The following is a 12671-nucleotide window of genomic DNA, read 5'->3' on the forward strand; positions in this document are numbered from 1 at the left end:
GAATGTGAAAATGGGATGTACTTGTAAATGATGTGTCAGTGTAACCTAAGCATGAGTATATGTCCATACAGAAGGGTGTGAAAGTGTTGATGCATGCATTCGTCTGTGCATGTTCATTATATGTTGCCAACATCGAAATTGAATGCATGCATGTTTTAATAATTTTGCATATTTATCAAGTAAATGGTAAAAAAGTTATGGTCAGAAATGTCTCTTTGAATGTTTGTTTTGAAATTAATATTCTTTTAAATTATTTCATTAAAAAAGTTTATGCTGCAGTCAAATCAGTGGTTATGTTGGTATAAACATGATTTGAAATACTATAATTCTACTTCATGCCTTTTGTAAACAATGGCTTTTAATGCCAGTATGCTCAAGCTGCCATTGGGTACATGTTTTTCTAGTTTATTATATATTCATTGCTTATTATTTGGTATGCTTACAAGCTCTTTTTGATAGCAGGGATCCAAGTATTTGACATGAGCATTTATACACAAAGATGCATGCATGATTAGGCTCATTCTTGTAAAATATAAAAAGATCTTAAAATATTGAAAGCTTTTTCATATACTAGACTTGTTGTATTACAGGACATTGTGGATGTAAATATAGTAGCAGCTTGTGGACCTCCTGGAGGGGGGCGAAATCCAATTAGCCCTCGTTTGCTGAAGAACTTTTGGTGAGAAAATTATTTTTATTTATTAAAACAGAAGAAACAAAATTATATGCACTTATGTACAGGTAATATAAGTTATAAAAGCATAAAACTATTAATTCTATAGTTTTATAAAAGTGCATTGACATCTGCTTGCATATATGTGTGTGCATGTGTGTATACATGCATTCATGGGTGTGCATATGTGTGTGAGATACAGAATTCTTAAATGTGTTTAAATGTTCAGATACATTTCCAAACATTGCTTCATCATGCATGTGAACACATAAAAATATGACTATACACTGAACTATTTACATGTCACATAAATACACAAACTATATCTTTGCATTGCTCACACCCTGAGACTTAGTGTCTGTTTTCAACAGGTTGTATACAGCCATGGGTAATGTAAAGAGAAACTGATCATGTCAATTTTCATTGTGGTGTTGATGCACCTTCACTATTTTTCTGTGATTGCTCATTTTATTTCATCCAATTTTTGTAATTTAATATATATAAAATTACAATGTTCTTATTAAAAAAATAGTTTTTTTGTTTTCACAATTTGAGTTTGTGCATCGTCACTTCTATGTGAGCACATTAAAATGTATTGCTACTGAAAGAAAAACTTGCAAGAGCTTTCATTTACTGTTATTGAAATGCATTTAAGCTCCTCTGTCTTCACTGGAATCAAAACACATACATGTAAGGTAAAGTGTACAGTTAGCAAACAGTTGTTTCACTTTTTTTCACTCCTTCCAAAGTACATTTGTGTTCACAATTGGCTTCAGTTTGTGGCTGTTTGTTATGGTCATTATGGAAATTTATTGTATTGAAATCATATTTGTTTTTGGAAAATATTTTAGGTGCACCATGTTAAAATATTGACTTAATGATACATGACTATTAATGGTGAAAAATAGCGTGAATGTTGATTAGCAGCTGGGAAAAACATGTTTGGTTAATGCAGTCTCCTAAAAAAAACACTGGAGATATACTAACTTTTCTTTCCAGTTATTGTGTCTGTTTCCTCATAAAATTTTAGATCCTTAAAAATTTTTTAACCATAAAGATTTCAATGATGGAAAATTAATATTTTTTAATCTTGCAAAAATATGAAAAAGTGCTTGAGGTTTTCTGTTCACTTATCATCTCAGCTTTACAATTGATCACTTACAAGGCTTTACAACTGAATTTCATGAATGATTTCTTGCAGTAAACAGATTTTAAGCAATTCCTACTATTAATGACTTTATAATTTATTTATTTACAAGTTAATACAATTAATAAAAAGTGCATCGTGGCTTGTTCACAAATGATCGATGTTCATGGTATATTTTCAGATATTACTGCAATGATCTTTAACTCCAACATCAGTAAAACAGAATGAGATAGACTAAACATAGATATGTTTTCAGGGTAGATGTTACTTTGCGTTATTATGTTGTGTCCTACAGCCTGCTGGCATTGCCCCAGCCATCCACTCGCTCACTGCAGCACATCTATCAGGTGCAGCTTGGGCGCTTCTTTCAGGAAGGAGAATTTATGCCAGAGGTACTGGAGTGTCTTTTCCCTCTTGTTTCTGCTGCCATTGCCGTGTACTACCGCATGGGGTCCACCATGCTGCCAACACCCACAAAATCTCACTACACATTCAACATCAGAGATGTCTCCAAGGTAAGAAATTTTTTATTTCTTTCAGCAGCACATGCTGTAACTGGAACAGTTCTTCGTGGAAGGATTTCCATTTCTTGATTCAGTAGCTGTTTTATCATTTGTATTTTGCAGTTTATGGAAGTGAAGAAAAAGAGTAATTTTTGTACAGATGGAACTAAATGTTGAAAGAATACAAAGATTTACTCAAAATAGTACTAGTTTTTTTGATGCCAGTTTCTCCCAGATTGTTTATAGCATATTATAGCTTACTATAAATTTTATAAACAATATCATTTATCATAAACTGTAATTTAGTATCAGTGTTCAGTCTGTTTGATATAATATAAAGGAACTAAACACCAAAAGTATAATATTTGTTTAAAGTTATTTTAATATGAAAAAGTGCTTAAATGTGGATTAAACTTCAAGGAGAAAGAGTTATAATCTTGTTGGTTTCAGGTCATACAAGGCCTCATGCAGGCTAATGAAGCTGTAATAGTTGGTAAGGAGAGTTGTGCCCAGATTTTTGCCCATGAAGCTACACGAGTATTTCATGATCGTCTGGTTAGTTCTCAGGATAGAAGGACTTTCTTCGAAATTCTTTCAGATAACCTGCATGATTATTTCAAGGTTAGTGTTAGGAGGATTAATGAACCCTATGCAAGGTAATATAATTCATTGCATCATGTTCACTGAATGCTGCAACATTGTATTCCTTTCCCACCCCCATGTGCTATGAAATTTTTCCTGAATAATTATAATGTTTGTTACTGAGGCTGATTATCCACTTGGAATCCTGATGAGAGACAATTTTCCTAGGTCCGCTGGAGTGCAGATAAACTGATGAACGAGGCTGTTCTCTTTGGTGACTTCTTTGAGATGGATGATGCTACTGAGCAAAGAATTTACAGACCAATGATGGACCAAACCAAGCTTACTCGTGTACTGGAAGACAGCTACATGCGGTACAACTATGGTGAAAAGGTACTACTTTTGCTGGGATCATCGGATGATTGATTTCTACAAAACAACTTATCATTTTAGCAAAGATGCTATCAAGTAGGAAGAAATTTTGCATTAGTAACTTGTTAATCCTTGCGTTACTGGGTTTGCCTACCATGTGGCATGCTGATATTTCATGGAGATGATGCTAAAAAGGCATATCCATTGAGTGTTAAGGTTTTATTATGGTGATTGCTTGTTTATCAACATTTTGATCTAGTGTTACTACACAGCAAAGCAACCTTTCACGACATCTATCACACTTGCACTAATGACTATTTACATCTTTGGCATCCAGTGTCAAGGAAATCTGACCAGCATTCTCTACATTAAGATGAAGCAATAAGATTGTTGATGGTGTTGTGATAACATGCCCTGTATGTATGTTTCTCTTTTTATGTTTTGTATTTATGGCTTCTGTATTTATATCCCTGTATAATTGTTGAAGTGTTTTGGTCTCTGTATAGATGTATGCCATATTTCTGTCTATTTTTATTGAAGAAGTTGAAAGAAAAACATAATCTACTGTAAGGGGCAAAATCTATACATTCTTTTATTATTGTCATGATTGTTTTGTGTTTATTGTATTTATTGAAACTGCCTGCATATTTCAGTCCATCCAACTGGTGTTTTTCCGTGATGCTGTGGAGCACGTGGTGAGAGCAGCACGTGTTTTTAGGCAGCCAGGTGGTCATCTGCTACTTGTAAGTGTCTATTCAACTGCAGCAAATAAGGATTGAAACTATTTTCACAGCTGTAAGAAATTCCTGAAATATAAATGTGTGAAATATAAATGTATGAATTATGATGTTTTTCTATAAAAATGTTCTATAGAAGGGTAAGAAGTACCGCAGGACACTTTTAATGACATGAAATAATGTTACTATAACAAGATTTTCACCAGCATGCTTTTGAACATCTCAAGGTTGGTTTGGATGGGACTGGGAAGTCAACAGTTGTGCATCTGGCCAGCTACATTGCTCAGTGTGAAATAACGCGGCTGAAGCTGCATAAACATTATGGCACATCTGAATTCCGTGATGATTTAAAGACACTTTTCAGACAGAGCGGAGTTAAGGGCATCAACACTGTTTTTCTTCTTGCTGATTCTGACATTGTTAAAGTAGGTATTGTTGAAATAATGTTTATTTGTTCTGTTTACTCCTTGTGAAATTAAGTTTGTTGTGTGACATTTTATGGTTCAGATATGAAATAAGGAGAAAGTTTATGCTGCCAGTTTTTTTCTAGTCATGATGATCTCCTCATGGGCTTATGCAGGAATCCTTTCTGGAAGATATCAACTGCATTCTAAACTCTGGTGAAGTGCCAGATCTGTTTGACAATGAAGAGCTTGATGGCATCACAATGGACCTGAAGGCATCTGCAACAGAGGCAGATGTTCCTGACACACGCGATGCTGTGTATCAGTTTTTTATTCAGCGTGTCCGCCAGCATCTTCATGTGACACTTACTATGAGTCCTGCTGGTGACAAATTCCGCCAGCGATGTCGCATGAATCCTTCACTCATCAATTGCTGTACTATTGACTGGTATGATGAGTGGTCCGAGGAAGCAATGTTGAGTGTTGCTCAGGTACTTTTTGCCAGCACAGAGTTCATTGCCAACCCGCAGCTTGACATTGAGGTAAGTGGTGTAGCCTTTAGTTGTTATGCATCTGCAAGTTAAACAACAAGAGAATGTTTCTCTGGTGAGGCACTACTGTCTTATTCTATGTATTTATTTTTATTGCTTAGGAACTGAAAGAGTGTGTGGCTCATATCTGCGTGGCTGTCCATAAAAGTGTGGCAGAGACCGGTCCTCGTTACTGGCAGGAAATGAGGCGGCATTATTATGTCACGCCCAGCAGCTACATGGAACAGATTAGGCTGTATGCTCGCATGCTGCGGGACAACAAGCGAGAATTCGTCTCTAACAGGTTTGCTGACTGTTATTTTAATGATGACATGGAAAGTAATTTTTGTATTAGTACATTCTTGATTGTTATTTCATAGAGCAGTAATTTTTCATAAGTTTTTTTCTATTTTAACTTCCTGTTACAGTAACTCTCTAAAATCTTGTTTGTTGTTTTGTTGAGGCTCAGCTTTTTTCATTTGTTTGCTCTTCATCATTTCCTTTCAATTTTTTGGGTCAGTCTTTACTATAAACAAGTTCCCTCATTATTTAAAAGAAAAACGTCTAACATAAATTTTGACAAAAGTTTAATGTATTTGATGTTTCTTGTAATTTACTTCAGAAATAGACTACAAGTGGGACTGTCCACTTTGTCAGAAGCTAACAGAATGGTGGGGGAGATGCAGGAGGAACTTGTCTCCCTTGGACCAATCATTGTTGCCAAGGCAAAGGTGAGTTCAACTTAGTTTATATAAAGTAAAAATAATAAAGGTTGAGATTTTTACATTCAGTATTTAATGGATAATTGTTTTTCTTTTTTTAAGGACACAGAAGTTCTCCTTGAGAAGCTTGAAAAGGACCAAGAAGCAGTGGAGCAAGTTCGGCAGATTGTGGAAAATGAAGAAGCAATCATGAAGCGAGAAACTGAGATTGTCCAAAATTATGCTGATGTAAGGGCACTGAAAATTATCACCTTTTTGAGGAGCAGTAATTCTGACTCCAAGATATCCATAGTGTAGTCTAAAATGTACAAGCAACAGAATGGTGATTGATGTTTTTCTGATGGATTTATCATGTACTCTACATTTCCCCCCATTTTGGTAAATTTTGCAGCAAGACTGAGTGAAGTTTTCATGTGTTTTTTTCTTTTTTTTTTCATTTGATTGTGTTTTGCTTTTTTTATTTTGGTTTTGCTTTGCAGCAAACAAAAGAATACCCATCATAAATAATTAATATCCCTTAGGTTTCAAAGAGTTCTGAACGCTGACACACCTGAAAATGTTTTGGAAAATATCAGTATTTGCTGATGAGCATTAGCTAAATTATGGGATGTCATGGTTTGAGTCAACTTTAATCTAACAGGAATGTCAGAATGACTTAGCATCAGTTCTGCCAGTCTTGCAACAAGCCATAGCATCTTTAGAGACTTTGGATAAGGCCTCCATTTCTGAAATCAGGTTAGTATGGTGCTTTGTTCACACTCTTCATATTTTCTATAAAATGTTTTTCTGAGAGACTTATGTTGACAAAGTTTTGCCTGGTGTACGTAACACCCACATTTGGTTGTGTTATATATGACATGCATTAAAGATATTGTGCAGAATTAGGCATAGAGCTACGCCAGTATGACATTTGTTGAAATTATTTAAAATTAATTTTAAAGGTAAATTTTGTTAGTATGGTAGGATACTTTTATATGTGGATAACTGGTATTCAGGGTCTGATTTGGAAGAGCTTTTTCCAGGGTATACAAAACACCACCATCACTGGTGGAAACTGTGATGTCTGCAGTATGTGTGCTATTTCAACGAAAACCTGACTGGCCAACTGCCACACAGATGCTACGTGATCCCAATTTCCTGAAGAAGCTGTTGCAATTTGACAAGAACAGTGTGCCAAGCAAGGTCTGAGTTACATTTCCAAACACCTTGATTTTGGATATTCATCATACAAATTAATCTATTTTTAAACCTATTTTTCTGTAGCATGTAAATATAATTAAGGCATCTTACTGGCCTTATGAATTTCATGCATCTTTAATATTTTTGCTTATTAACAGCCATTTCATATGACATTGATATCATCCATTTCCTAATAGGCATGAACCAAATGTGGTGTTGTGTTGGCAGGTGTTTACTAAACTGAAAAAGTTCTCCTCTGTGGAAGACTTCAAGCCTGATATTGTAGGAAAGGTGTCTGTGGCATGTCGCTCTTTGTGTGAATGGGTTTTGGCTCTGGAGCACTATAATGATGTGTACAAGGTAAGAAGTTTATGATCATTCTGCATGTTACAAAATGATAGCATATGTTCTTATATTTTTAAATATATTTTTCAAAAGCATTTTTTGTGCTACATCCATAGAAGATATTAAAGGAACATATTTTCAAGTCAAGCTTCTGAATAATCTTTCCTGCAGATGGTGAAGCCAAAACAGGCCAGGGTGGAAGATGCAAGGGAAGCCTTAAGACTGGCACAAGATAGCCTGGCCAATAAACAGAACAGTCTTAAAAAGGTGAGATATATTTTATGCGTTTTAACATTGATTTTTTGACACATGAAACTAACATTAGAAAAGCTTGAGGAAAGTAAATATTTTTTGTGCTTTTTAACATTTACTTCAAGACATGCTTATTCATAAACAGGATCAGGAAGCTTAATTTTTGTGTCAAATTCTTCAACTGTGATCCCAGGTGAGATTTTGAAAATCTAAAAGACTCTAATAGAAGGCCATTTTTGGTTTCTTACAAATCCATTTCTATTAACTTTTGTGAAACTTCACAGATTTGAAATATGTGAATGATGATGTGTTGTGGTTTGACTGATTTTAGATCCAGAAACATCTGGGGCTCATTCAGCAGCAGTATCAAGACAGTGTCACTCAGCGAGATGCGTTGAAGAAGCGTATGGTTGTCACCTCACAGCGTCTTCAGCGAGCCTCAGTGCTTATTTCAGCTTTGGAGGATGAAAAGGTTTTTTTTTTTTCCAACAACAACAATAATCATCATTATCATTTTATGATAAAATTTGTATGATTAAATAATGGATTTTTAGAGTAAATATGGATGAAAATTCAATGTGCTGGGTATGAAAGACTGCAAACAATTAAGTCAACAGTTGACCATACAACAAAGAAACACAACCATGAGCAAATGGATGACTCTGTAGCAAACAGGAACAAAGCAGATAGATAAAGAGGAAATGGAAAAGATTAGGAAAGGTATTTTTGGAAAGAGGTGGGTCCTGAGACAGACTTGAAAGTTTGAAATGTAGACACAGTTTGAAAAGAAAGGGGCAGAAAATTCTAAACTGTGGGGCTAGAAAAGGAGAGAAATCATCTGCCATTATCAATTATTAATATACTTTTCTTGTTCCTATTCACCCCCTGTGGAGCACAGGGCTCCTTATATACTAGTACAAGTAATTTGTTTAGATTCTGTAATTTTATTTGAGATGTATAATGTATTGACCTTGATACACTGTCTAGCAATGATTTTATTTCTTTGTTTGGAATATGTAGCATCTGATACTGGAGAAAATTTCATTGACCGTCAGTGTCTGTCAACATGAAAATCAGTTGAATGTCATATTTGGCGAGTGGAAAACCCTCTGTAAAAACTCAGTCATAACCTCATTCATGTCAAGCTCATCCTTGATTCATCTTATCGTACATAGGGTCGCTGGTTGCAGTCAGTGGATGTGTTAGATGGAAAGCTTGAGGGACTTGTTGGTAATACACTAGTTGGAGCTGCAGCAGTGGCATACTTGGGGCCACTGACTTTAAAATACAGGCAGGAGCTGGTGGAGAAGTGGGTCACCATGTGTCGGGAAAACAATGTGCCCATCACACAGAATTTCCACCTCACAAATGTTATGGCTGATGCCAATCAGGTCAGATTTTTTTGTTGGTAAATGCAGTGGTGTCACTAGGCTGGTTGGCAGACTGATATAAAAAGTTTTGGTCTATACTTAAGGGTCTGGATCCTATTTAACAGTGTATAGCTGCAGTAGACAGACAGTGGGCTTACACTGTCTACTTCAGGAGACATTGAGAACTAGCATTTGAAAATAAATGCATATAATAATTTTGTTCTCTTCACTTGTAAAGGAAGTCACAAATTTATTCCCACAGACTGAAAGCTCTACCTGTCAGAAAAGGATAATTATCGTGCAATACCATCTCATAATTACTAATTACTTTAAAATTGTGTGCATTCATATGTGATAAGAAGTGCTTGAGAACAGATTAAAAATAATAACAATCTCCTGTTAATATATGACATACAGACTAGCATGAAATAAAACTTTTAGTAGCTAAAAAAATGCTTAATTTATCTTTCCAATGCAGATTATGAAGTGGTACAACTGTGGTTTACCAAGAGACAAGCACTCCACTGAGAATGCAATTTTTGTCAAAAGAGCAAGAAAATGGCCACTGCTGATAGATCCACAGGCTCAGGGTGTAAGGTGAGCTGGTTGTGGGGATTGTTAATAATTAGTCTTAAAATATTCAGAAGCAAAGTCAATATTAGTAATGTATAAAGTACTGTCAAAAACTGTGTAGGACAAATGCATACGTTCACTTGAGCATTCTTCCACAAACCACAGATAATTGCAGAACAACTGTCCAGATACATGTATTGGGTGTTGGTGAAATAACAAAGCAACACACACATACTATACAAAGCCCTCCAGTTCATGGCTGCCTACAAAGCACACAGCAGAAAGTACATTCCATGTCAGCAAATTAACATCTTGACTATAGTACCTCATAGTATTCAATAATACATGAAATTAATTATAAGGCCTCGGGTCCGGATGGTATTTGTGGCAGAACATTACGTTTCTGTGCGCACCAACTTGGAGGCATTTTTCAACATCTTTTTCAGCGCTCTATGGATTCACTCTCCATCCCAGCTGCTTGGAAATTATCTACCATTGTTCCAGTTCCAAAGATAGTTTCAGCTCGGCATCTCAATGACTTTAGACCGGTGGCCTTAACATCGTTGGTCATGAAAGTATTTGAGACAATCATCAAATCATTGATTCTTAATGCCGCTAACAATCGTATTGATCCCTTGCAATTTGCATACCAGTCCAAGCGAGGTGTTGATGATGCTAAACTGTTCATCCTCCACACTGTAATCAAACACCTGGAGAATCCTCAAGCCCATGCTAGATTATTATTCGCTGATTTCTCTTCGGCCTTTAACACTATCCAGCCACATATCCTAGCTCGAAGACTCCTCGACGAGTTTTCCCTTGATCATCAGCTAGTGTCATGGATAATTCACTTTTTGGTCGACAGGCAGCAACGAGTTCTTGTCAATGGCACTTTATCCGACTTAATCACCACATGCACCGGCTCACCTCAGGGATGTGTTCTATCCCCGCTTCTGTTTATCCTGTATACCAACAGTTGTCGCAGTAGTCATGAGGGTCACTATCTTGTCAAATTCTCTGATGACACTGCACTGCTGTCTCTACTTAGCGGGCCGGTGCACACTCACGGTGATGCTTTGGAAGAATTCATTGTTTGGTGCGATGACAACTTTCTAGAACTTAATGTGAGTAAGACGAAGGAGATTGTCTTTGATTTCCGTCGGAATTCTCCACCGTGTCCCGTCTGTGTCATCCATGACAAGGAGGTGGAAATTGTTTCTGCTTTTAAATACCTGGGCACCATCTTCGATAGGCGACTTTGCTGGGATGTCAACACTCAATCTGTCGTGAAGAAGGCTCAACAACGCCTCTTCCTCCTACGGAAGCTGAGGTCTTTCTCTGTCTCCCCCCAATTTCTTCAGCTTTTCTACAGATCACATATTGAGAGCTTGCTGTCCTTCTCGTTCATCTGTTTCTATAATAGTTTATCGGCGAAGGACAAGAGCAGCCTACATCGTGTGGTATCCACCTGCTCCAAAGTCGTTGGATCCACCCAGAGTTCTCTTCAGGATCTGTATAACAGGAGGACTCTACTGAAAGTGTCTGCCATCCTTCGTGATGACAGGCATGCTCTGTCGGGTGAACTTGTCCAGCTCCCATCAGGTCGCCGATATAGTATGCCTGCATGCAGGACAAACCAACTGCGGCTGTTTTTTGTTGCTTCAGCCGTCAGACTTTTGAATGGATTATGAATGTGATGTGCATGCGATCATGTATGACTTTAATCGAGCTGGTATGATTGACTGCAACACGACTGCCTGTGGGTTGATATATATAATCGAGCTGCAACTGAATTGCCCTCTAGGGATTAATAAAGTATTATCTTATCTTATCTTATCTTATACAGAACACTGACCCACACAGGGAGTCTTCCAGTGGACTAAATTAACAGTCAACTAAATTACATGGAGTTCTTGCATAAGCTCAGGGCTAGCCTGGACCTCTTTAGGATGACAACATAAATATGCTGTTTAAAAACTTCAGTAGATCAGGGTTAGGCTTGATTGTCCATGTAATGTTTGCAAATTCTTGTACATAAATATATACAGCTTAGATCAACAGAGGGTTGATGCATGAGTGGCCATACATCAATTTCACCAATTTAATGTAGATGGTGGACACTTTATTAGTTGCCAGTAGATAACCTTCAGGGGATCCCAAAGCCCAGGAGTAGGGTCAACCTCACCTCTGTCGAGGTGGTGCTTCAAATGGCTAGCTGCATGCTACAGGAGAGTGGATGTCCTCACTGTCACGGCACAGCATAGGAGCAGATTCCAGGCAATGCAAGTGAAACCTGAAGAGGCCATAATTCATTATCCTGTTCATGTGAAGAATGTAGCTGATAGTCCTTGACAGGCAGATTTTTTTTTTTTTTGTCGTTCGCCTCTTTCACACTTGGAGACCAGCTCTTGATATGAAATCGGTGGTCTTCTGCAGAGACTCCACCGGCCCGTACAGCTTGTTGTGCAGGGTCTCCGACTGTGGCCACGTCTCTTTCCTCAGGGTACGGAGATTCCTACAGTCCTGTAGGATGTGTTCTACAGTCTGGTCTGCCTCTCCACAAGAGCATCTCGGGGACGGCACTAGGTGCAACTTCCTGTGTAGGTGGTGAAGCAGCCTGTTGTGCCCAGTCCTGAGGCGGAAGATAGCGACCTGGTCCGATCTGGACAGCTGATGGTAACTGTCCAGTGGTTGCTGTGGCCTGTACAGAGACTTAATGATGGTTTTCATCTCTGACATGTTGACTGCATTGTCTTCTTGCTCGTCCTCTGCACCCAACTTAGCCATCCTGTCAGCTTCCTCATTCCCATCTATCCCGCAGTGTGATGGGATCCACTGCAGAGCCGTTCTGAGGCACTTGATGTTTAGCAGCGCGGCTTCCAGGTCTGGCAGTTTGTTATTGTTGACTGCCTGCAGCACCGACAGAGCATCGGTCAGGAAGACGACCTGGCTGTCATGGTCTGCTCTGCTGCTGATGATGTTTGCTGCGTGGACCAGGCTTCTACTTCTGCTCTATAGTTTGTACAGTGGAGGCCAGTTGTATTGCTGCTGCCTGCCACTGTCCATTTGGGAACTGGATGTACACGCCGGCCCCTCCCCTCTGGATAGCGTCTGTGGCTGACCCGTCTGTGTAGGCCCTTATCCATGATTCCTGGGGGTACCTTTCTTCTAGCATGGCTAGCGTCAGGGCTCTCTTGCTCACGTCGCTATGCTCATCCTTTGTTGTGAGGTGAGGAACTGTGGTGCACATGGTAATGTTCCCTGTTCTGTCTTTCCAAGGAG

At 38.1% G+C, this 12671-nt stretch overlaps 1 protein-coding gene across 1 annotated transcript in view; it reads left to right on the plus strand.

Moving 5' to 3' along the window:
• The window catches only part of LOC112570404 (dynein heavy chain 6, axonemal-like), a 64697-nt gene that overhangs the window by 30121 nt on the left and 21905 nt on the right, over positions 1-12671 (plus strand). Inside the window, 17 exon segments of the mRNA XM_025248821.1 lie at positions 591-679; positions 2116-2335; positions 2774-2944; positions 3134-3298; positions 3931-4020; positions 4242-4439; positions 4595-4960; positions 5071-5252; positions 5571-5679; positions 5773-5898; positions 6311-6405; positions 6693-6852; positions 7078-7209; positions 7366-7461; positions 7778-7918; positions 8622-8837; positions 9295-9413. Coding sequence (XP_025104606.1) covers positions 591-679; positions 2116-2335; positions 2774-2944; positions 3134-3298; positions 3931-4020; positions 4242-4439; positions 4595-4960; positions 5071-5252; positions 5571-5679; positions 5773-5898; positions 6311-6405; positions 6693-6852; positions 7078-7209; positions 7366-7461; positions 7778-7918; positions 8622-8837; positions 9295-9413 — 2675 coding nt within the window.

This window comes from Pomacea canaliculata, linkage group LG8 (genome assembly GCF_003073045.1).
Source record: "Pomacea canaliculata isolate SZHN2017 linkage group LG8, ASM307304v1, whole genome shotgun sequence".
Lineage (NCBI taxonomy): Eukaryota > Metazoa > Mollusca > Gastropoda > Architaenioglossa > Ampullariidae > Pomacea > Pomacea canaliculata.